This window comes from Bombina bombina, chromosome 6 (genome assembly GCF_027579735.1).
Source record: "Bombina bombina isolate aBomBom1 chromosome 6, aBomBom1.pri, whole genome shotgun sequence".
NCBI classification, from domain to species: Eukaryota; Metazoa; Chordata; class Amphibia; order Anura; family Bombinatoridae; genus Bombina; species Bombina bombina.
The window spans coordinates 481422844-481450019 of record NC_069504.1 but is presented as its reverse complement, the minus strand read 5'-3'; the positions used below and the strand labels follow the sequence as shown (position 1 = coordinate 481450019).

The following is a 27176-nucleotide window of genomic DNA, read 5'->3' as shown; positions in this document are numbered from 1 at the left end:
TTTCATAAGAAGATGGAAATTTAGTCCTACTATTAATACAGATTAGTAAACTTTTTTAAATTGAAATACGCATCTAAACAGCAAGCTATGATTAGTCTAGCAAATGCAAGACAGAGCTGCCAGAACCACAATCAATAGAATAAAACAATCATTTTAAAACTAAAAGGGGAAACAAGCAGGACCTCCACTATAACACTGTGGCCTATGCATATATGTGCAAGGAGTAAAATGTCATTTCCACCGCTGCATCTTACCACCCCAGATTCCTAATTTGAGCTGAGATCTGTCCAGGTTCTCTACATAATCCCCCAGGAACCTGTTCAAAAGATCAGCTACAACTGACTCCAGCATTGTTGCTCCAGAGAAGGAAGTGTGTGCTCAAGGAATACAGAACACCTGCATGTAAAAAAGTAAACAAAACATCAAAGGATGAAGATCATCTGCAGCAGTTTAAAGTTCATTTATTTCTATCAGGTGTGAAAATGGAAGTCTACAATATGCCTGTGTTTTATCCTTTGATCAAATAATCAATTGCAGTCATTTTCTGCATTCTGTGATTTATATATATTTTAATGCAGCTGTGTAATAATACACAAAAGCATGTTATGCAAACACATCCATATGCATGCATGTTCTCTTGTATTTCCAATATGCAGCAGTTCCTTTGTATATGCACAATCTACTCCACTAACTGACTGGTTTGGTATACAACAGCTGAATGTGCACCGTGCAGGTGTGCAAGGCTGCATACATGAACAGTTTCTAAGTCTTTGTATGACTGTTTCTCAATGCTGTGAACCCGATATTTGTGTGTTCACCTGTACTCATCTACTATCTTCATACTTTGCTTAATTTGGTGTTAATTGGGCAGTGAGTCAGTAGTGTCCCCTTAGTATGTTAACATTGACCAAACTGGATTTCTGTGTCATCCACCATTTCTCTGTGTGTGCAGCAGTTTATGTATTACTGTATTTGTGCTGTTTGGCAGTCTGTGTGTACTGGAACCCTGCACATGCACAGTGTCACCATACTGGACTGTTGATACCTGTGTTTACTAGCCAATGTGATCATGTTCTCTGTGTCAGGGTTGTCTGCTGTCAGTGTCACACTATTGTCACATGTGTGTCTTTTGCAGTTTCTCAGTATCAGATCCATTCTGTATATGTCTACTGTATTGCCAAAGTAGTGCGAGTCGTCTTTGCCTCTGTCACATTATGACTGTATATCTACTAACTCCATTGTTACATTATTGTCTGCTTTATTTTTGTACAGGGTAATTGTTTCAGTTTTGTGGTGACTCTCCTATTTCCCCTATATGTCACCGGGCCGTGTGTCATGCTGTGTTCAGCCTCTGAGCTTGTGTAACTATGTTGAGTATATACATAGAAGCGAGTGCTTACCCTATTGCGTTTAGCAAGCTTACGTAATTACCTGTCACTGTGCTCTCCCCCAGCTTTTATCGCTAGTTCCTGAATTTGTATGAGCATGCATGCCTATTACTAAGCTGTAACAGCACCAGGGTATGCGGGCGCGCTATTATTGTGTATATGTGTCACAAGACATATCACATGCTCCTATATAACAGTCGCCTATTCGCTCGCTGCCCAATATGTTAGAGGAACGCGGTCGATGAGTGTTCTAGATAAGAGGGAGGAAATGTGCGCGCGCATACGTTCCGTGCCCCGCTTCGTCTTCACGGAGTATGCGTGTAATCATATTTGTTTTGCTTGAGGTCTGGAAATTGTATCAGTAACCAGTTTTATGTATATGACATGCAGGCCTGACAGGTTTGGAAAAATAAATCATAGTGTGCACTGTTTTGCTTATTAGGTGAAGGCACAGGAAGTTCTGCCACAGAAACAGTATTATTTACAAATTGGATCCTCCCTTTTGTCTATATGACAGTTATTTCCTCAAGTACAGTGCCACAATCTTACATCGTGACTTGACAATTCTTTGTGTTTTTTTAAATAATGTATATAGTATATTTATAATGTTATGCCGTCCTATGTATTATTTGTGTGTGAAAACATTTTGCAAATATTTACCCAGTGCAATTAAAGGGACCATCACCGAAAATTGACTTATGATCATTCGCAAGTCTTTAATATATGCGAATAAATTGTCTGGAATTTCCTAATTCTTGTATTAATCTCTATTGGCATTTTAAAATGCCCGTATATATTTGCAGTTCTCATATGTTTATGAAAAGTGCTGCATGTACTATTCACTGTTTTTAATCTGCCAATTTGTAGGTTGTGAGGTAGTGAAAGAGAAAGAGCGATATTGTTGTTTGTCTGGAGGGAAAGTGGAAAAATGTATTATAACTAATTGAAAATTCCAAGAAAACATGTTTACTTATTTTTTCACATTGCACCTCTTGCAGCATATGCATAAAATCAAAAGAGATGACATATCTGACCATAAAAATATTCAAGTTTGAACAAAAATTCTGGCTTCTCAGTGGGGTGGCAACTCATTTACAGTTTATCCATGTTTCCATACCTGTCTAAACTTCGTAAAGTATAGTTAAATAGTCAGTCTAAATATACTTCAACAAAAACCACAAAATATGTTCCATTTTCACATTCACTAAGGGCTAAATTATAAGTGGAGTGCTAATTATCGCTTGCGCACTAACTGCTCTCAGTTTCAGCCTATTGCGTGTGTCGGAGACTGCGTGTATTACAAGTTGAAATTAAAAACTTTTTGTTCGCACGCAAACCCGGAGCTCACAAAAAGCAGGAGTTATAATATCGCAATCGCGTTTACGTATTTTTCCATAGACTTCAATGGTGCGTGAAAAGTGGAAAAAAAAACCTAAGTCGTGCAAACTCGATCGCATGATTTTTTATGTTTTTAGCTTGACTGCAATGGGCTCCAATGTACTTATATATGTATGTCTATAATATATACAAATGTTTATATGTGTTGTAATGTATTTTTACTGTACATATTTCACTATCCAATGTCCTTCACTTACAGGATAATGTTATTTTTATTCTTAAATACATATTTCTATATATATATGTGTATATGCCTATACCTGCATATCTATTCTTATAGATATAGGTATATAGATATGCATTTTACATGAGCAGTATCAGTTACTGTGTGTATATATATATATATATATATATATATATATATATATATATATATATATATATATAAATATATATTTAATAAAAAGTACATTATTTTCTATGTGAAGAACATAGGAATGTAAAATTGTGAGTTTTGCAAATGAAATCTTAGTATTTTCAAGGCGTGTCATTGAAATATTACATATAAGATATTAAAAAAATAATTATTAAACATACTGTAAAATATTGTAAATAATCCATAGAATATATCTATATATATATATATATATATATATATATTACAGTGTGTTTAATATTTTTTTTTATATATATTTTGTTTAATATTTCAATAATGCATCTTCAGAACCCTAAGTTCTCAAAACAGAAATGTTAGACTTAGCGCTAAGTGTGGGAACTTATAGCTCTTTTTGAAGGGTTCCTAGCTAACCCTTAAGGGTTAAACTGATTTACTTAACCTATTTAATGCAATCACATACATTATTTTTTTAATACAACATCCCGTTGAATACTTATGTTTAAATAAACACACAGACTCTGGGTAAATGGAACATTTTCACCCAGTTAATGTGTACTCAATGATCCATTTGACCTGCTGAATGTATAAAATTGTTTGCAAACTGCTCCTTTAGTTTTATTTTGTCATTTCAAATAGCTGCTGAAACCACCACCTATACTAAAATATGAATACTGCAGTAATCGCTATTGAAAATCTAGGTAAACAAGAGGCAGCAGGAATGCATTACATTTTTGTTACGGAAATAGCTTGATTTGCTTACTGAACCCATCACCTATAATTAACATTTAAATACCTAACTGCTGTCCTTGTAAACAGAACAATAACAAAATCAGGTATGCTGTTCCTGCAGGCTTTGTCTATTTTAATTGGACATGTCCTTGAGAGCAAGTTGTGATGGTTTAAATGAGCTAAACCAGTTATTTCAAATACACAATTAAATCTGAAGGATCAATTTCCTATATATTTTATACTCTTCAGAAGATATAACAAGTGTAAAGACATTAAGAGGAAACCATTTTATATTATATCAGTGTAAGTTCAGTAAAAGACTGAAAAAGAAAAGTTGGAGAGAGATGGAAGAATGAGGGCTTGCGGCCTTCAGTGAAACATGGTGGAGGGTCATCAACCTTAGAATGAGGGATATTAAAGGGGATAATTTAATTTAAAAAGAAAGGCTTGTAAAATTCCTAATGGAAACACATATAAATAATTTGAAGTCTATAGAAAGCCAGTAAAGGCTTATGACTTTATTACTATTATTTCATAGGTATATCTGAAATATAAGTAGTATCATTGGGTTGACCGCCTGTTGTATCAAATATTCTGGTCCTCATTCATAGAGATTACATTTGCGGTTTTAAACTTCACTATTTTTTAATTAAAGTCTCAATAAAGGTTAAGTTTTATTTTTCTCATGGAGGAGGTATTTGCTAAATAAAGAAAGATGTAATGAGTGCTAATAAATGTACTCTTTTCACATATTGTCGACGATGGGAAACAGAAATTTCAAACTTGGATTTGTCACTCCATAATACTATTTTCTACTGATCTTCATTCCAATCTTTGTGAGCTTTAGCATATCTTAGCCTATTCATCCTGTTCTCCTTCCGAAAAAGTGGTTTCTTGGCTGCTACCCTTCCACAAAGACCATTCCTGATTAAGCTTCTTCAGATTGTAGAAGGGACAACTTGGTGTCCTGATGAAGCTTCCAGATGCTGAGCCAGGTCCTTGCTGGGCTTCTTCCTGTATCTCAAAGAAGAAACTCTGGGAATCATTTCATAAGATTTTGAAAGTTTTCTTGGCCTTCCAGTCATTTTTTTTTCCTTTACCTCTCCTGATTCTTCAAATTTCTTTGGTCTTATAAGCAAGCTTCCAACGAATTACACTCATAGCAGATGTGTATATAATGCTCAAGCATGTCTTGCACAAACCTGGTGTAATAGACCTTTTTCACAAAAGTAACGACATGAAATAGTAGGACAAATACAGGTGCTCACATTGACATTAATTAGGGTTCCATTCCATTTAGGTTTTCGAGAGCCAGGTTCTTGCTATTGCTTAAGTATAATGGGAGGTCACACTAAATACCTGCCATTTTAGCGTATAGAAGCAGTTTTTCTGATTTTTTTTCCTGTCTTTAAATACTGCATATAAATATTCTTTATTTTCTGGTTGAATCCTAATAAAGATAAATAATTATGTAAGCTCATTATACCATTGCTAAAACCACAAATATAATGGTGGCCTAAGACTATTGCACAGTAATGTATATATAAAAATACAATATATAAAAATACAATACAACACACACACACACACACATTCTCTTAAAACACACAACAAATACACTCTCATACAAAACACAAACACCACTCCAAGACAACACACACACACGCACTCATACAGCACACACGCACGCACACACACCAAACACTCTCATACAGCACACACATAGTAAACATGGTGTTGCAACCCAGTAATGAGTCCAGACCTGTGGTTTGAAGAACCCTGCTGTAAAATATATAGATATATTCAATGGATTATTTAGAATATTTTACAGCAAAAACTTTTTACTTTTATGTTTTAATCTTTTTTATTGAGACAGATGATACATATATAATAAAAACCATCCAATATAGAAATCGGTAAATACATCTTGTCATTTTAGTTTTGAAGTGGTAAGTATCCAAGGGATAAAATAAAATTCACAGTCTCTGCGTCTTCATCCTACTACACCCCTTACAGCACCAACCCCAGCACAATTTAGCAATAAACAAAATGAAATAAGAACAATATAACTGTTTTTTTTATCTTAAATAACAATAAATAATGTAACAAAACCATTGCTCATGTCGCTATGTGAATTTCCTAATGGGAATCTATCACTGTGCTTTAGTTTTTGCTCTCCAGTGTGTATCTCGTAATCTAGTAACTATACCTATTCCTCCAGCGGTCATTTTACTTAGAGTCCTCCCTTGATAGTGTTTTAGAGGGACCGTTAAGGATGCAGTAAAACCAAATCTTATCGTTGGCCTCCCTATTATACAAAATGCCTGCAGCTGAGTTGTACATTGTGTACGTGTGTGAGATTCTGTGAAGAACCTCAGACCAAGTGGGAACCCCTGTTTTCCAGTACTTAGCCACTGCTATTCTGGTTACTGTACAAAGTATTCTTTTGTACGTATTGATGTATTTATTATATTGTTTAAGCGGCTCATGTAGCAGTGCTTGTGACATTGAAAGTTGTATATTTTCTTCTAGAGTGGTATTGAGTAGTGATGTTAATGATCTCCAAACCCTCTGAACCTCCACACAGTCCCACCACATATGGCGATATGTCCCTATTTCTCCACAGCCTCTGTAACAGAGTCTAGAGTTGTTGCTAGACATGTGCGAGGTTCGAAGCGTGGTAAGATACCACCTATTTATAGTTTTTAGGGTGTTTTCCCTCAAGTCTACACTTAGCAGTCCCCTGGTGGCTGAGTTAAAGATCTTGTCCCAAGTGTTCTGTTCTAGAGTGAGGTTCAAGTCTTTTTCCCAGTTGACTATAGCTGAAGATTTAGTATGAAAAGTAGTAGTCTGTATGGCTATATAAAGTTTAGATATAGTTGTTTGGGTCTTTCTGTATGTTTGCTAATGTTTTCCAGTTTCGTAGTTGGAAGGATGGAGGATGTAATAAGATATTTATGTAAAGAGGAGGAGATTTGTAAGTATAGGTACCAATGGATAGGGGTAAGGTCCAGCTTGCCTTGGAGTTGGGAGAATTGTAGGATTTTTCTATTCTCTAGATCTGCTACTCTGTACAGTCCCTTGTTTTCCCATTTATCAATCTGAGCATGGAATTCTCGATTGAGAAGGTAACATAACCGCATCGTTAATGTATTGAGTGGGAGTAAAAGTTTGCGGTTTGCCAGATCGTGCCATATTTGGATAGTCGAGTCAGTCGTAGGAGGGCTATGAAGGGTCTGTCTAGTGTTGGGGTAAGTTTTATCCCACAGAATAGCATCTGGATGTTCCCATCCCCCCATATCAGCCTCCAGTGAGGTCCAGTGGGTTTTGCCGCAGTTTCTGTACAGAAGAGTATCCTGGGCTAGTCTAGACGCTCGGTAGAAATCCATAAGATTGGGGGTCCCGATTCCCCCCAGCTCTGTGTCTTGCCAGAACTGAATTAGGTATTCTAATGATTTTTGCTCCTCTAATGTATGTCTGAATTTCCTTTTGGAGGGAACCTAAGTCTGATGATGGAAGTGTGATTGGTAGTGTTCTAAATAAATATAATAAACGTGGCAAGTTCATCTTAACCGCTGTGCCAAGAGAAATTGTGTCTTTTCCATTTCTGGAGGTCTGTTTTAATTTCCTTGAAAATTGGCAAGTAATTAAAGGGATACTAAACCCATTTTTTTTTATTTCATGATTCAGATAGAGCATGAGATTTTAAGCACCTTTCTAATTTACTCCTATTATCAATTTTTCTTTGTTCTCATGCTATCTTGATTTGAAAAAGCAGTACTGTAAGCTTTAGAGCCAGACCATTTTTTGTTCAGCACATGGGTAGCACTTGCTGATTTGTGGCTAAATGTAGCAAACCAATCAGCAGCTCTACCAAGGTGCTGAACTAAAAAATTGGCTGGCACCTAACCTTTTATTACTGCTTTTTCAAATCAAGATAACATGAGAACAAAGAAAAATTGATAATAGGAGTAAATTAGAAAGTTGCTTAAAATTGCATGCTCTATCTGAATCATGAAAGAAAAAATGAGGGGTTAGTATCCCTTTAAGTTTGTATAGTTGGTCTATTTGTGTGGTTTTTAACTGAATTCCTAGATATTTGATTTTTTTTTTCCCATTTCATGTCAAAGTTTAATTCTATATTTTGCATCTCTATGGGTAATGCCTCATATTTGTCTAGGTTTATCCAGTAGCCAGAGATTGAAAAACATGTGTCTAGAATATTATATAAGTTTGGGAGAAATATTAACGGTTTGTTAGTGATAGAAAAATATCATCGGCAAAGAGGGTTAATTTATATTCCGCATCTCAAATCTTAACACCCGACACGTCTGGGGAATGTCGAATTTTGTCTGCCAAAGGCTCGATACATAAAGCAAATATCAGCGGGGAGAGGGGGCATCCCTGCTTCGTACCGTTGAGGATAGGAAACATTTTGGATCTGTATCCAGCTGAGGATACACACGCCCTTGGTGTAGAGTATAAAGCCTTAATAGCCGTAATGAAGGAACCATCGAATCCCATGTGGTGTAGCACCTCTAGCATGTAGCCCCAGTATATTCTATCAAACGCCTTCTCTGCATCGAGTGAGAGGAGCAGAGAAGGCATTTTGGAAACATTTAGGTGGTGGATGATATTGATCATTCGTCTGGTGTTGTCAGGTGCTTCCCTCCCTTTAACAAATCCCACCTGATCTGGGTGTATTAGTTTTGGCAGAAAATGTTTTAGTCTGTTTGCAATGATTTTATTGAAAATTTTGAGGTCTTGGTTTATAAGGGAAATTGGATGATAACTAGTGCAGAGTTTGGAGTTTTTACCTGGTTTTGAGAGTACTATTATCTTGGCATGTAATAGTTCCGTTGGAATAGTGTGGCCTTCCATTATATGGTTGCAAAATTTAGTTAAATAGGAGATTAATGTAGCTTTAAACAGTTTGTAATAATCCCCGAAAATCCGTCAGGACCGGGGGCCTTACCAGGTTTAAGTTCTTTAACTGCGTTTATTACTTCCATCTGTGAGATTAGAGTGTTAAGGGATTCTCGGTCAACATCCGATATATTGTTTAGTTGGGCGTCCTGTAGGAATTCTTTAGTGGAAGTGGTCGTTTGGGGATTATGATTGACCTTTCTACCATCATATATTTGTCCGTAGTAGTCTGCAAAGGTATCAACTATGGACTGAGGCTGAGAAGTCAATGTGTCATCCGGTCGTTGTATATTTGTTATCTTAAACTTTTTACTTTTAACTTGCAAAAGGTGCAGTATATGATGCACCCAAAAAAGTTACTTCTAGTGTAGTTAGCATGTGAGCAATAATTACTGCTCCACACGAAATTTGGTCCTATATCTTGTAAATAAAGGAATTAAAGGGGGCAAGAAACGTATCTTATAAAAACTCTTTTCTTTCTTTTATAATTTTTTTGGCTGATAAGCAAAGGAGGAGGCCCAAAGTCAGCAGACTAAAGGCTCAGAGTACAGTACTGGATGGCTGGCTAGCTTTTGTAATGTTTGAGCTACCTGCTTTTTCATACGTTGTTGAACTACACTTCCTTCCCTGACAGTGAAATCTTTTGGCTAAAGATATTCTCATATTTAAACTGACTTGCATCCCAGAGAGGGGATACACTACACAGACATCCACAGAGACTGGTTTCCATATTGCCAAAATTGGGATTGGTAACATATAATATGGTTTAATCCTGTAATAATTCTTTAAAACTTGAATTGGATGTTGTTAGAATCTGCCTAACTTTATTTCTAAGATCTAACAGCACGTCTAACTTCTGATCCCTGTTTTATAAGAAAGTAATAATTATTTATAAGCAGTACTGATATAAAAACTGGGAAATCTCTGAGGTTATTATTGTAATTTAAAGGGACAGTCTACACCAGACATTTTTATTGTTTTAAAAGATATATAATCCCTTTATTACCCATTTCCCAGTTTTGCATAACCAACACAGTTATAATAATATACTTTTAACCTCTGTGATTATCTTGTATCTAAGCCTCTGCAAACTGCCCCTTTTATTAGTTCTTTTGACAGACTTGCAGTCTAGCCAATCAGTGCCTGCTCCCAGATTACTTCACGTGCACGAGCACAGTGTTATCTATATGAAATATGTGAACTAACACCCTCTAGTGGTGAAAAACTGTTAAAATTCAATCTGAAAGAGGTGGGCTTCAAGGTCTAAGAAATTAGCATATGAACCTCCTAGGTTAAGCTTTCAACTAAGAATACCAAGAGAACAAAGCAAAATTGGTGATAAAAGTAAATTGGAAAATTGTTTAAAATTACATGCTCTATCTGAATCATGAAAGTTTATTTTGACCTAGACTGTCCCTTTAAGTATTGTGCCATTTCACAACCCTGTGCTAGAGCTGTTTTCAGGCTTGACACTCAGGTACCCATCAAACCAAGCACATTTAGAAAAAACTTTGGTTTGTATAAAACACCACCATATAAAATGCAATATTACTTGAACAACTGTGAACAATCCTGTCCTTAGAACACCATAAAATTAAGCAAATACATCGGCATAGTTAAGATAATTAATCTTGGATGTGGCCATGTATTTGCTGAATTTTATAGTGTTCTATGGACAGGATTGTTCACAGTTGTTCAAGTAATGATTTTGATACCTAAACAATTTTATGTTAAAACTGTTATTTAAAATATATATATATATATATATTTATATATATATATATATATATATATATATATATTAGACTTTATTAAATGCATGAGTGGGTCACTCGTTAAATGCATTTGCAGTAGGCCTGTGCATTCGGCAACTTAGGGCTCGTTTCCATTGAGCCGTAATTAGGTTTGCGTGCGCTCGCAAAACATTAAAGGGACACTGAACCCAATTTTTTTCTTTCGTGATTCAGATAGATCATGAAATGTTAAGCAACTTTCTAATTTACTCCTATTATCAAATTTTCTTCATTCTCTTGGTATCTTTATTTGAAATGCAAGAATGTAAGTTTAGATGCCGACCCATTTTTGGTGAACAACCTGGGTTGTCCTTGCTGATTGGTGGATAAATTCATCCACCAATAACAAAGTGCTGTCCAGAGTACTGAACAAAAAAAAGAAAATTTGATAATAGGAGTAAATTAGAAAGTTGCTTAATATTGCGTGCTCTATCTGAATCACGAAAAGAAAAAAATTGGGTTCAGTGTCCCTTTAAATATGCTGTCGGAAGCAATTTTGTTCATCGACTGCTTCCAATGGCCCGTTATACCTCAATTTCGGCAACCGGACACTGGCTGACGAAAACTTTTCCGTGTCCCATACAAAGTATCAGGAGCCGCTAATCTATCAATTATACCAATGAGTGTGCAAACCGTTAATACACTGTCGGAGGCTGTCGATACATTGAGAAAAATTACACCTAACTCAACTAAGAGTAAAAGAGGAAAAAGGAGCTTTTTGATGCCTATTTCCCATTGAAATGTTAAAACCCGCCTCACAAAAATCCGACACGTCAAAACCCCTATATCCACCATCCCCCCATATCGCAACTAATAATAAAATGTATTAACCTCTAAACCACCATCCCCCCTATCACAACTAATAATAAAATGTATTAACCTCTAAACCGCCATCCCCCCACATCGCAACTAAGAATAAAATGTATTAACCTCTAAACCGCCATCCCCCCACATCGCAACTAAAAATAAAATGTATTAACCTCTAAACCGCCATCCCCCCACAATGCAAAGTACCTATTTAAACTAATAACCCCTAATCCGCCATCCCCCCACAACGCAAAGTACCTATTTACCCTATTAACCTCTAAACCGTCATCCCCCCCCCACATCGCAACTAAGAATAAAATGTATTAACCTCTAAACCACCATCCCCCTACAATGCAAAGTACATATTTAAACTAATAACCCCTAATCCACCATCCCCCCACAACGCAATCTACCTATTTAAACTATTAACCCTTTATCCACCATCCCCCACAATGCAAAGTATCTGTTTAACCTATTAACCGCTAAACCACCCCCCCCCACAATGCAAAGTACCTATTTAACCTATTAACCCCTAAACCGTCATCCCCCACAAAGCAAAGTATTCATCTAATCACTAAGCCCCCTAACCTAACACCCCCTAAGTTAACTCCAATTACATCAAATAAAAAGACTATTAAACTAATAAGTTAATTAAAATACCAAAATCAAAAATCCTTATTTAAAATTAAAATAAAAAACCTTAACATTACATAAAAAATAAAACCTAAGATTAAATTTAAATACAAAATCTAAGATTACATAAAATAAAAAAATTTAAGATCACAAAAAATAAAAAAATCTAAAATTACATAAAAAATAAACAAAATTATCCAAAATAAAAAACTTTAAACCTAATCAAATACCCCTATAAAAACAAAACAGCCACCCCAAAATAAAAACACCCCCTAATCTAAGACTAAACTACCAATCACCCTTTAAAAGGGCCTTTTTTGTAGGGCATTGCCATGAAGCAATCAGTTCTTTTACCTAAAAGAAAATACAAATTAACCCCTAACAGTAAAAAAACCCCACCCACCCAACCCCCCAAAATTAAAAAGACCTAACTCTCTAAAAATCTAATCTACACATTGCCCATTGTATGGACATTGCTCTTAAAAGGGCAATCAGCTCTTTTGCTGCCAATTAAAAATTCCCTAATCTAAAAAAAAAATACCCCCCCAAAAAAACAAACGGCTAGATTACGAGTTTTTGTCGGTAAGGCTTGCGGTGCTAACGAGCACCAGCGCTGCTTAAGTTAGCGGTGAGCTGGCTGAACGTGCTCTTGCACCATTTCCCCATAGGAAACAATGGGGGAGAGCCGGCTGAAAAAAAACCTAACACCTGCAAAATAGCAGCGTTCAGCTTCTAACGCAGCCCCATTGTTTCCTATGGGAAACAAAAGTTATGTCTACACCTAACATGAACCCCGAGTCTAAACACCCTTAATATTACACTTATTAACCCCTAATCTGCCGCCCCCGACATCGTCGCCACCTGCATTATATTATTAACCGCTAATCTGCTGCTCCGGACACGGCCGCCACCTACATTATACCTATGAACCCCTAATATGCTGACCCCAACATTGCCGAACCCTACATTATATTTATTAACCCCTACTCTGCCATCCACAATGTCGCCGCAACCTAACTACAATTATTAACCCCTAATCTGCCGCCCCCAACGTCGCCGCCACTATAATAAAGTTATTAACCCCTAAACCTAAGTCTAACCCTAACACCCCCCTAATTTAAATATAATTTTAAATAATCTTAATAAAATTACTACAATTAAATACATTAATCCTATTTAAAACTAAATACTTACCTATAAAATAAACCCTAAGATAGCTACAATATAACTAATAGTTATATTGTAGCTAGCTTAGGGTTTATTTTTATTTTACAGGCAAGTTTGTATTTATTTTAACTAGATACAATAGTTATTAAATAGTTATTAACTATTTAATAACTACCTAGCTAAAATAAGTACAAATTTACCTGTAAAATAAACCCTAACCTAAGTTACAATTACACCTAACACTACACTATAAATAAATTAATTACCTAAACCAACTGCAATTAATTACAATTAAATTAAATAAACTAAAGTACGGAGAAAAAAAACACTAAATTACAGAAAATAAAAAATAATTACAAGAATTTTAAACAAATTACACCTAATCTGATCCCCCTAATAAAATAAAAAAGCCCCCCAAAATAATAAAAATTCCTACCCTACACTAAATTACAAATAGCCCTTAAAAGGGCTTTTTGCGGGGCATTGCCCCAAAGTAATCAGCTCTTTTACCTGTAAAAAAAAATACAATATCCCCCCAACATTAAAACCCACCACCCACACACACACCCAACCCTACTCTAAAACCCACTCAATCCCCCCTTAATAAAACCTAACACTACCCCCTTGAAGATCACCCTACCTTGAGACTTCTTCACCAAACCGGGCTGTTCCAATCAGCCAATAGAATGCAAGCTCAATTCTATTCTATCAGCCAATCGGAATTGAAGGGATGCCATCTTGGATGACATCATTTAAAGGAACCTTCATTCTTCAGTTGGACTTCGTTTGAAGAGGATGCTCCGCGTCGGCTGGATAGAAGATGGACCCGCTCCGCTCCGGATAGATGAAAATAGAAGATGCCGTCTGGATGAAGACTTCTGGCCGTCTGGAGGTCCTCTTCTGCCCGGATCGGATGAAGACTTCTGGCCGTCTGGAGGATCACTTGGGCCCGGTTGGGTGAAGACGTCTCAAGGTAGGGTGATCTTCAAGGGGGTAGTGTTAGGTTTTATTAAGGGGGGATTGGGTGGGTTTTAGAGTAGGGTTGGGTGTGTGGGTGGTGGGTTTTAATGTTGGGGGGGGTATTGTATTTTTTTTTACAGGTAAAAGAGCTGATTACTTTGGGGCAATGCCCCGCAAAAAGCCCTTTTAAGGGCTATTTGTAATTTAGTATAGGGTAGGGATTTTATTATTTTGGGGGGCTTATTTATTTTATTAGGGGGATTAGATTAGGTTTAATTAGTTTAAAATTCTTGTAAATATTTTATTATTTTCTGCAATTTAGTGGGGTTTTTTTCATACTTTAGTTTATTTTATTTTATTGTAATTAATTGTAGTTAGTTTAGGTAATTAATTTAATTATAGTGTAGTGTTAGGTGTAATTGTAACTTAGGTTAGGGTTTATTTTACAGGTAATTTTGTATTTATTTTAGCTAGGTAGCTATTAAATAGTTAAAGGGACACTGTACCCAAAAAATTTATTTCGTGATTCAGATTGAGCATGAAATTTTAAGCAACTTTCTAATTTACTCCTATTATCAAATTTTCTTCATTCTCTTGGTATCTTTATTTGAAATGCAAGAATGTAAGTTTAGATGCCGGCCCATTTTTGGTGAACAACCTTGGTTGTCCTTGCTGATTAGTGGATATATTCATCCACCAATAAAAAAGTGCTGTCCAGAGTACTGAAACCAAAAAAAAGCTTAGATACCTTCTTTTTCAAATAATGATAGTAAGAGAACAAAGAAAAATTGATAATAGGAGTAAATTAGAAAGTTACTTAAAATTGCATGCTCTTTCTGAATTACAAAAGAAAACATTTGGGTTCAGTGTCCCTTTAATAACTATTTTTTTTTTTTTTTTTTATTGAAGTTGTAAATAGGAAAAACAGGCAAATAATATCACAGTTCCAGAGACTAAAGAAGATCACGACAAAATATACACATTATATGTCTGAATAAGTATACAATTGTTCGCCCAGTTATACAGATAGTAGTAAAAGTTAAAACCTCAAGTTTTCTGTTAAGGTATACCCCCTTAAAGTATGATATAAAGTTAAATAAAATGATTTCCCCAAATTGCAAATAGAGGCCTCTCTTAGACCCCCTAGGGGGGAAATTGGGTCAGGATGGGGAGATGTAGGGGTGAAGACATAGTAACAGAGTGGGCCACTTTTGGACCCCAAATGGAGACTTCTAACCTGTAAAATACATGCTTGAACAATATAAAGATATACTGGACATATAAGTACAGCTTATCAAGTAAGTTTAGGGAACCCGCTTTAGTGAAAGACTGTGTAGATTATAACATTTAAACCCCCAAGTGCCACAAAATAATCGTGTAGGGTATAGGGCCCGTCCGACCAAACTTGCATAAAGGTTATAAAATTATTTACATGAACAGTACTGGGAACAATAAAGATAAGAAAACATGTCCAAAGGTAGACCTAATACCAACAGCAAAAAATTGATCTGAAGTAGCATTAAGAAACTCAGGCAGATAAGAGGTACATAGGGACATAAGGGTGTAGTGGTTAAAAGCATAAGTAATCTTAAAGGGTTTTTTAGGAGCGACCCCTAGCTGGTCAGGTCCCAGACTTTGATATACTTATTACCATCCATGCTATCTTTGTGAAGCAAAAAGTATAGGTAGTTACAATCAGAACCCTTTAGCATAAGATTCAAATCCCAACGGTTAAACAAGGTGTAAAATAGCAGTTGAGGGGTTTCCTTAGTGACAGATACTAGGCCAGCAGGGTTTCATTAGCGCTATACCTGAGTGTAATATACTAGGAAAGCTTTGTTTAAGACGTGTCATGCTCCACAATTATATACCTAACAGTTTAAAGGGGATGGGAAAGTTTAATCATAACACATAAGTACTACACAAGATGTGATACTGTTTTTCTTGGGGATTAGTGAAGGTATTATTGGTAGTTATGCACCCCTTGGCTATATCTAGTACAAACCCAGTTGCGCTTATGGAGAGGGGAAAGCAGCTTTTATCCCGCTGTGCGTCATACACTTAGTGCTAAAGAGGGAAATTACATCTGGTGACAAATATCGCATACACATAATAAAGGAAAAGAAAAAAAAAAGAAAAAAAACAGTGAACAGTGTACCAAATGACAGTCTTGCAAGCGGTGAGGTGAAAACAGACACAACTTCCCCTCACCTACATGTCCTTCCACTACAATTCGTATGAAAGGATTCAAAAGTATAGGCCACTGTATTTGGGGGCAAAGTTATTGTCCACCGGTCAGACCCGGAAGCTAATATCTGCAGGGTAGTAGTCGGACACTACAGCACGACATAGAGGATGTTATTAGGGAGTAAGCGTTACTGATGCCAGTTCTGTGTGAAAACATCCCATGTGGGCATATTCTCATCTTCTTTAATAAAGTCTGTGCCAGTTCATCCCACACCACCTTTCTAGCAGGGCAAACTACCACCAGGTAGCACATATGTGGCGACATAGGCTTCCCTTATCCCCTCCGCTCCCCTTAACTCACAAGACAGAGTATGTTGGCAGTCCGGGTCTAAATCAAGCTTGGCTCGAGACCTCCCCCTGGCAATGACCGCACCAGAGGCACTCAGAAGAGGGATGCAGCGTCCCAGATAGTGCAGTGGGCACACACCACCGGGATCCCAGCAGGGCAGCAGTTGGATCCACAGTACTTCAGACCACTGTGCATCTTGGGAGGAAAGTCCATCTAGCGTGGTCAGATTTGGGACTATGGCGCTCTGCATCCAGGTTGGGGATGGAATCATGTTCAGCCGGGTATTCTCTAGGGAGTGGGGTCTCAAGTATGGTAGGTGCCGCTGCCAGCAGTTAAACTTCAGTAAACGGCTTGAGTACTCCAAATGTGTGCGTGCAGAGATGGAGCGTAGAGCTTCCGTTATGGATCCTCCGGTTTCAGATATAGGCAAGAAAGGGTATTTAGCATCAATCTCACCCTTCTGTAGATCAGAATCTGGGATTGTAGACGTATCTCTCTGCTCCCCTTGGGTAACGCTGTTTGTCCCCCGTGTAGTACAGAGGGAGACAGTCCCACCATCAACTGTTGCGATGCAGGCCTTGGTTTTAGCATCCAGAGTATCTGCTTTCCCCGGGTCAGCATCCAACCACACTATTTCACATCCACCGTCAGCACAAGTCGAACGCTCCACACAAGGGGTTTCTTTCTGTGAAGTGCCATGAGCCGTCAGCTGGGGGACGAGTGTACTTGTCTTTTCCTGGCTAGGTGGGCTAGTAATGCCACTCAAGCACTTATCAAATAACAGGTGGAGGCTTTGAAAGTGATCATCCAGCATGCGTAGCAAGGTTTCTTCCGATATATGTGTCTCCATTTGTAAATTAAGCTGTCCAGTTGCAAATTGCAATTGAACTGGTTTGGTAACCCAGAGGCCTGGGGGGGTATAGATGCGGTAGCTTTAACAACACCTACAATCAGTCCATTAAGGCCTCAAAACCTCGTGGCTAATCGTGGTGTAGTCAGCTGAGGAACATAGGTAGGTCAGTTTTGTGTCAGGAGTCTCCAGATTCCTCTTGAACAACACAAGATCAAGTGGCCTATGTTATTCAATCAAACAGTTAATTGAAAGTTGAGAAATAACTCCAAAATAATAGAATAAAGTCAGGAGCTCTTCACACACACTTCCTACCGCAACAGCTATAGGCTCCGCCCCCCAGTTAATAACTATTTCTCCAACATTGGTGTGTCCGGTCCACATCGTCATCCTTACTTGTGGGATATTCTCTTCCCCAACAGGAAATGGCAAAGAGTCCCAGCAAAGCTGGTCACATGATCCCTCCTAGGCTCCGCCCACCCCAGTCATTCTCTTTGCCGTTGCACAGGCAACATCTCCACGGAGATGGTTAAGAGTTTTTTGGTGTTTAAATGTAGTTTTATTCTTCTATCAAGTGTTTGTTATTTTAAAATAGTGCTGGTATGTACTATTTACTCTGAAACAGAAAAGGATGAAGATTTCTGTTTGTAAGAGGAAGATGATTTTAGCAGACAGTAACTAAAATCGATTGCTGTTTCCACACAGGACTGTTGAGATTAAGTAACTTCAGTTGGGGGAAACAGTTAGCAGACTTTTCTGCTTAAGGTATGACTAGCCATATTTCTAACAAGACCAAGTAATGCTGGAAGGCTGTAATTTCCCCTCATGGGGACCGGTAAGCCATTTTCTTAGTTAAACATAAAAGAATAAAGGGCTTCAAAAAGGGCTTAAAAACTGGTAGACATTTTTCTGGGCTAAAACGATTGCTTTACTAGGCATATTATGCAGATTCTAACTAATAATTGGTATTATAATCTTGGGGAACGTTTAAAAAAAACAGCAGGCACTGTGTTGGACACCTTTTTCAGATGGGGGCTTTTTCTAGTTGTAGACAGAGCCTCATTTTCGCGCCATTAATGCGCAGTTGTTTTTGGAGAGCAAGGCATGCAGATGCATGTGTCAGGAGCTAAGAATCACTGAAAAAGCTTATAGAAGGCGTCATTTGGTATCGTATTCCCCTCTGGGCTTGGTTGGGTCTCAGCAAAGCATATAGCTGGGACTGTATAGGGGTTAAATGTAAAAACGGCTCCGGTTCCGTTAATTTAAGGGTTAAAGCTCTGAAATTTGGTGTGCAATACTTTTAATGCTTTAAGACACTGTGGTGAAATTCTGGTGAATTTTGAACAATTCCTTCATACTTTTTCACATATTCAGTAATAAAGTGTTTTCAGTTTGAAATTTAAAGTGACAGTAACAGTGACGGTTTTATTTTAAAACGTTTTTTTGTGCTTTGTTGACAAGTTTAAGCCTGTTTAACATGTCTGTACCATCAGTTAAGCTATGTTCTATATGTATGAAAGCCAATGTGTCTCCCCATTTAAATTTATGTGATAATTGTGCCATAGTGTCCAAACAAAGTAAGGACAGTAATGCCACAGATAATGATATTGCCCAAGATGATTCCTCAAATGAGGGGAGTAAACATGATACTACATCATCCCCTACTGTGTCTACACCAGTTATGCCCACACAGGAGGCCCCTAGTACATCTAGTGCGCCAATACTTATTACCATGCAACAATTAACGGCTGTAATGGATAACTCCATAGCGAATCTTTTATCCAAAATGCCTACTTATCAGAGAAAGCGCGATTGCTCTGTTTTAAACACTGAAGAGCAAGAGGACGCTGATGATAACTGTTCTGACATACCCTCACACCAATCTCAAGGGGCCATGAGGGAGGTTTTGTCTGATGGAGAAATTTCAGATTCAGGAAAAATTTCTCATCAAGCTGAACCTGATGTTGTGACATTTAAATTTAAATTAGAACATCTCCGCGCACTGCTTAAGGAGGTGTTATCTACTCTGGATGATTGTGACAATTTGGTCATTCCAGAGAAATTATGTAAGATGGACAAGTTCCTAGAGGTTCCGGTGCCCCCCGACGCTTTTCCTATACCCAAGCGGGTGGCAGACATAGTAAATAAAGAGTGGGAAAGGCCCAGCATACCTTTTTGTTCCCCCCCCCTATATTTAAGAAATTATTTCCTATAGTCGACCCCAGAAAGGACTTATGGCAGACAGTCCCCAAGGTCGAGGGGGCGGTTTCTACTCTAAACAAACGCACTACTATTCCTATCGAAGATAGTTGTGCTTTCAAAGATCCTATGGATAAGAAATTAGAGGGTTTGCTTAAAAAGATTTTTGTACAGCAAGGTTACCTTCTACAACCAATTTCATGCATTGTTCCTGTCACTACGGCAGCGTGTTTCTGGTTCGAGGAACTAGAAAAATCGCTCAGTAAAGAATCTTCGTATGAGGAGGTTATAGACAGAGTTCAAGCACTTAAATTGGCTAACTCTTTTGTTTTAGATGCCGCTTTGCAATTAGCTAGATTAGCGGCGAAAAATTCAGGGTTTGCTATCGTGGCGCGCAGAGCGCTTTGGCTAAAGTCTTGGTCAGCGGATGTGTCTTCCAAGACAAAATTGCTTAACATTCCTTTCAAAGGTAAAACATTATTTGGACCTGATTTGAAAGAGATTATTTCAGACATCACTGGGGGAAAGGGCCATGCCCTCCCACAGGATAGGTCTTTTAAGGCTAAAAATAAGCCTAATTTTCGTCCCTTTCGCAGAAACGGACCAGTCTCTAATTCTGTATCCTCTAAGCAAGAGGGTATTACTTCACAACCCAAACCAGCCTGGAAACCAATGCAAGGCTGGAACAAGGGTAAGCAGGCCAAGAAGCCTACCACTGCTACCAAAACAGCATGAAGGGATAGCCCCCGATCCGGGACCGGATCTAGTGGGGGGCAGACTTTCTCTCTTTGCTCAGGCTTGGGCAAGAGATGTTCAGGATCCTTGGGCGCTAGAAATAGTTTCTCAAGGTTATCTCCTGGAATTCAAGGAACTACCCCAAGGGGAAGGTTCCACAGGTCTCAATTATCTTCAAACCAAATAAAGAGACAGGCATTCTTACATTGTGTAGAAGACCTGTTAAAGATGGGAGTGATACATCCAGTTCCAATAAGAGAACAAGGAATGGGATTTTATTCCAATCTGTTCATAGTTCCCAAAAAAGAGGGAACATTCAGACCAATTTTGGATCTAAAGATCCTAAACAAATTTCTCAGGGTACCATCGTTCAAAATGGAAACTATTCGAACGATCCTACCTACTATCCAGGAAAATCAATTTATGACTACCGTGGATTTAAAGGATGCGTACCTACATATTCCTATCCACAAGGAACATCATCAGTTCCTAAGGTTCGCTTTTCTGGACAAGCATTACCAGTTTGTGGCACTTCCATTCAGATTAGCCACTGCTCCAAGGATTTTCACAAAGGTACTAGGGTCCCTTCTAGCGGTTCTAAGACCAAGGGGCATTGCAGTAGTACCTTACTTGGACGACATCCTGATTCAAGCGTCGTCCCTGTCAAAAGCAAAGGCTCATACAGACATCGTCCTAGCCTTTCTCAGATCTCACGGATGGAAGGTGAACAGAGAAAAAAGTTCTCTGTCCCCGTCAACAAGAGTTCCCTTCTTGGGAACAATAATAGATTCCTTAGAAATGAGGATTTTTCTGACAGAGGTCAGAAAATCAAAACTTCTAAGCTCTTGTCAAGTACTTCATTCTGTTCATCGTCCTTCCATAGCGCAGTGCATGGAAGTAATAGGATTGATGGTTGCAACAATGGACATAGTTCCTTTTGCACAAATTCATCTAAGACCATTACAACTGTGCATGCTCAGACAGTGGAATGGGGATTATACAGACTTGTCTCCGACGATTCAAGTAGATCAAAAGACCAGAGATTCACTCCTTTGGTGGCTGACCCTGGACAATCTGTCACAGGGAATGAGCTTCCGCAGACCAGAGTGGGTCATTGTCACGACCGACGCCAGCCTAGTGGGCTGGGGCGCGGTCTGGGAATCCCTGAAAGCTCAGGGTCTATGGTCTCGGGTAGAGTCTCTTCTCCCGATAAACATTCTGGAACTGAGAGCGATATTCAATGCTCTCAGAGCTTGGCCTCAACTAGCAAAGGCCAAATTCATAAGGTTTCAGTCAGACAACATGACGACCGTTGCATATATCAATCATCAGGGGGGAACAAGGAGTTCCCTGGCGATGAAAGAAGTGACCAAGATAATTCAATGGGCGGAGGATCACTCCTGCCACTTGTCTGCGATCCACATCCCAGGAGTGGAAAATTGGGAAGCGGATTTTCTGAGTCGTCAGACATTCCATCCGGGGGAGTGGGAACTCCATCCGGAAATCTTTGCCCAAATAACTTAATTATGGGGCATTCCAGACATGGATCTGATGGCGTCTCGTCAGAACTTCAAGGTTCCTTGCTACGGGTCCAGATCCAGGGATCCCAAGGCGACTCTAGTAGATGCACTAGTAGCACCTTGGACCTTCAACCTAGCTTATGTATTCCCACCGTTTCCTCTCATCCCCAGGCTGGTAGCCAGGATCAATCAGGAGAGGGCCTCTGTGATCTTGATAGCTCCTGCGTGGCCACGCAGGACTTGGTATGCAGACCTGGTGAATATGTCATCGGCTCCACCATGGAAGCTACCTTTGAGACAGGACTTTCTTGTTCAGGGTCCATTCGAACATCCGAATCTGGTTTCCCTCCAACTGACGGCTTGGAGATTGAACGCTTGATTCTATCAAAGCGTGGGTTTTCAGATTCTGTAATAGATACTCTGATTCAGGCTAGAAAGCCTGTAACTAGAAAAATTTACCATAAAATATGGAAAAAATATATCTGTTGGTGTGAATCTAAAGGATTCCCATGGAACAAGATAAAAATTCCTAAGATTCTATCCTTTCTGCAAGAAGGTTTGGAGAAAGGATTATCTGCAAGTTCTCTGAAGGGACAGATCTCTGCTTTATCTGTTTTACTTCACAAAAGACTGGCAGCTGTGCCAGATGTTCAAGCATTTGTTCAGGCTCTGGTTAGGATCAAGCCTGTTTACAGACCTTTGACTCCTCCCTGGAGTCTAAATCTAGTTCTTTCAGTTCTTCAAGGGGTTCCGTTTGAACCTTTACATTCCGTAGATATTAAGTTACTATCTTGGAAAGTTTTGTTTTTGGTTGCAATCTCTTCTGCTAGAAGAGTTTCAGAGTTATCTGCTCTGCAGTGTTCTCCTCCTTATCTGGTGTTCCATGCAGATAAGGTGGTTTTGCGTACTAAGCCTGGTTTTCTTCCTAAAGTTGTTTCTAACAAAAATATTAACCAGGAGATAGTTGTACCTTCTTTGTGTCCGAATCCAGTTTCAAAGAAGGAGCGTTTGTTACACAATTTGGACGTTGTCCGTGCTCTAAAATTCTATTTAGAGGCTACTAAAGATTTCAGACAAACATCATCCTTGTTTGTTGTTTATTCTGGTAAAAGGAGAGGTCAAAAAGCGACTTCCACCTCTCTTTCCTTTTGGCTTAAAAGCATTATCCGATTGGCTTATGAGACTGCCGGACGGCAGCCTCCTGAAAGAATCACAGCTCACTCCACTAGGGCTGTGGCTTCCACATGGGCCTTCAAGAACGAGGCTTCTGTTGACCAGATATGTAAGGCAGCGACTTGGTCTTCACTGCACACTTTTGCCAAATTTTACAAATTTGATACTTTTGCTTCTTCGGAGGCTATTTTTGGGAGAAAGGTTTTGCAAGCTGTGGTGCCTTCCGTTTAGGTGACCTGATTTGCTCCCTCCCTTCATCCGTGTCCTAAAGCTTTGGTATTGGTTCCCACACGTAAGGATGACGCCGTGGACCGGACACACCAATGTTGGAGAAAACAGAATTTATGCTTACCAGATAAATTACTTTCTCCAACGGTGTGTCCGGTCCACGGCCCGCCCTGGTTTTTTTAATCAGGTCTGATGAATTATTTTCTCTAACTACAGTCACCACGGTATCATATGATTTCTCCTATATATATTTCCTCCTGTCCGTCGGTCGAATGACTGGGGTGGGCGGAGCCTAGGAGGGATCATGTGACCAGCTTTGCTGGGACTCTTTGCCATTTCCTGTTGGGGAAGAGAATATCCCACAAGTAAGGATGACGCCGTGGACCGGACACACCGTTGGAGAACGTAATTTATCAGGTAAGCATAAATTCTGTTTTTATAACTATTGTACCTAGTTAAAATAAATATAAAGTTGCCTGTAAAATTAAAAATAAACCCTAAGATAGCTACAATGTAACTATTAGTTATATTGTAGCTATCTTAGGGTTTATTTTATAGGTAAGTATTTAGTTTTAAATAGGAATAATTTATTTAATTGTAGTAATTTTATTTCGTTTTATTTAAATAATATTTAAGTTAGGGGGGGTTAGGTTTAGGGTTAGACTTAGGTTTAGAGGTTAATACATTTAATATAGTGGCGGCAACGTTGGGGGCGGCAGATTAGGGGTTAATAAATGTAGGTAGGTGTCAGCTATGTTAGGGACGGTAGATTAGGGGTTAATAAAATTGAACTAGTGTTTGCGAGGCGGGATTGCGGCGGTTTAGGGGTTAATATATTTATTTAAGTGGCAGCGATGTCCAGTCGGCAGATTAGGGGTTAAAACCTTTATTTAAGTGTTTGCGATGTGGGGGGGGGGGGGCCTCGGTTTAGGGGTTAATAGGTAGTTTATGGGTTTTAGTGTACTTTTAAGCACTTTAGTTAAGAGTTTTATGTTACGACGTTAGCCCATAAAACTCTTAACTACTGACTTTTAAATGCGGTAACAGTCTTGACAGGAGAGGCTGTACCGCTCACTTTTTCCAAGACTCGTAATACCGGCGTTAGGCAAATCCCATTGAAAAGATAGAATACGCAATTGACGTAAGTGGATTTGTGGTATGTTCGAGTCGCGGAAAAAAAGTGAGCGGTACACCTGTACCTGCCAGACTCGTAATACCAGCGGGCGTTAAAAAGCAGCGTTGGGACCTCTCAACGCTGCTTTTTAACACTAACGCAAGACTCGTAATCTAGGCGAAAAAAAATTAACACTAACTCTAAAAAATTTACTAGATTAGGTAATTTTTAATGGGCAGCAAAAAAGCTGATTGCCCTTTTAAGAGCAATGCTCATACAAAAGCCCCTTTAGGGGCAATGGGTAGATTAGATTTTTATAGAGTTAGGTCTATTTTATTTTGGGGGGTTGGGTGGGTGGGGGTTTTACTGTTAGGGGTTAATTTGTATTTTCTTTTAGGTAAAAGAGCTGATGCTTCAGGGCAATGCCCTACAAAAGGCCCTTTTAAGTGCTATTGGTAGTTTAGTCTTAGATAAGGGGGTGTTTTTATTTTGGGGTGGCTTTTTTGTTTTTATAAGGGTATTCAATTAGCTTTACATTTTTATATTTTGGATATTTTATTTTTTTTATGTAATCTTAGATTTTTTTATTTTTTGTGATCTTAGATTTTTTTATTTTATCTAATCTTAGATTTTGTATTCAAATTTAATCTTAGGTTTTATTTTTTATGTAATGTTAGGATTTTTTATTTTTATTTTAAATTAGGATTTATGATTTTGGTATTTTAATTCATTTATTAGTTAAATAGTCTTTTTTTATTTTATGTAATTGGGGTTAATTTAGGGAGTGTTAGGTTAGGGGGCTTAGTGATTAGATTAATACTTTGCATTGTGGGGGGGATGGCGGTTTATGGGTTAATAGGTTAAATAGGTACTTTGCGTTGTGCGGGGGTGGCGGTTTAGGGGTTAATAGGTTAGATAGTTGTGGGGGTAGGGCGGATTAGGGTTTAATAGTTTAAATAGGTAAATTGCGTTGTGGGGGATGGTGGATTAGGGGTTAATAGTTTAAATATGTACTGTACGTTGTGGGGGGATGGCGATTTGGAGGTTAGTAATTTTATTCTTAGTTGCGATGTGGGGGGATGGTGGGTTAGAGGTTAATAGGTTAAATAGGTACTTTGCGTTGTGGTGGGATGGCGGATTAGGGGTTAATAGTGTAATTAGATACTTTGGGGGTAGTTATCAAGCCGTCAACCTCAAATACGCTGGAATTCTGCAGTGTATTTGTGGCGAGGCTGATTCGCCTTAGTTATCAAAGGCTAGAGACCGGCAAAAGTAGAATTTTGTGACGTAAGCTTTGATCCACCGGACTCAGTCCGACACAGATCGATTCTTACGTCACTCCAGATGTTCCGCACACAAATGCGGCACAATCTGACTACTTTTGCTAGTTATCAAATGACTAGCAGGTACGCTCGGCACTTTTCCGACCTGGTTTTCAAACAGCCTCCCTGGAGGCGGCAGATCCCATAGGAATCAATGGGAGTCTGACCATAGCGAAAGTACAAGTTCGCTGCTGCCAGACATCCCATTGATTCCTATGGGAGATGTCTACACCTAACACCCTAACATGTACCCCGAGTCTAAACACCCCTAATCTGCCCCCCCTACACCGCCGCAACTAAATAAAGTGTTTTCCCCTTAAACCGCCGCTCCCGGAGCCCACCGCAAGCTACTCTATACATATTAACCCCTAAACCGCCGCTCCCGGAGCCCACCGCAAACTACTCTATACATATTAACCCCTGAACCGCCGCTCCCGGAGCCCACCGCAAACTACTCTATACATATTAACTCCTAAACCGCCGCTCCCGGATACCGCCGCAACCTACATTATACCTAGTAACCCCTATCCTGCCCCCCTATACCGCCGCCCTCTATAATAAAGTTATTAACCCCTAATCTGCCCCCCCTACACCGTCGCCACCTATAATACATTTATTAACCCCTATCCTGCCCCCCCTACACCGCCGCCACTGTAATAAAATTATTAACCCCTAAACCTAAGTCTAACACTAACCCTAACACCCCCCTAACTTAAATATTAATTAAATAAATCTAAATAATATTTCTAATATTAACTAAATTAATCCTATTTAAAACTAAATACTTACCTTTAAAATAAACCCTAATATAGCTACAATATAAATAATAATTATTTTGTAGCTATCTTAGGATTTATTTTTATTTTACAGGTAAATTTCAATTTATTTTAACTAGGTACAATAGCTATTAAATAGTTATTAACTATTTAATAGCTTACCTAGCTAAAATAAAGAGAAATTTAACTGTAAAATAAATCCTAACCTAAGTTACAATTACACCTAACACTACACTATACTTTAATAAATTATTCCTATTTAAAACTAAATACTTACCTGTAAAATAAACCCTAAGATAGCTACAATGTAATTAATAATTACATTGTAGCTATTTTAGGATTTATATTTATTTTACAGGTAACTTTGTATTTATTTTAGCTAGTTAGAATAGTTATTAAATAGTTATTAACTATTTAATAACTACCTAGCTAAAAGAAATACAAAATTACCTGTTAAATAAATCCTAACCTAAGTTACAATTAAACCTAACACTACACTATCATTACATTAATTAAATAAATTAACTACAAATAACTACAATTAAATACAATTACATAAACTAACTAAAGTACAAAAAATAAAAA

The 27176-nt window shown here is 38.3% G+C and overlaps 2 protein-coding genes across 2 annotated transcripts in view; one reads left to right on the top strand and one right to left on the bottom strand.

Annotated features, from left to right (window-relative positions):
• VPS13C (vacuolar protein sorting 13 homolog C) overlaps window positions 1-1630 on the bottom strand; it is a 1402311-nt gene extending 1400681 nt beyond the window's left edge. The window contains 2 exon segments of the mRNA XM_053719302.1: window positions 255-396; window positions 1432-1630. Of these exon segments, the coding sequence (XP_053575277.1) occupies window positions 255-351 (97 nt within the window). The 5' untranslated portion in view covers window positions 352-396; window positions 1432-1630.
• LOC128663125 (C2 calcium-dependent domain-containing protein 4C-like) overlaps window positions 1-27176 on the top strand; it is a 96037-nt gene that overhangs the window by 54820 nt on the left and 14041 nt on the right. The window lies entirely within an intron of this gene.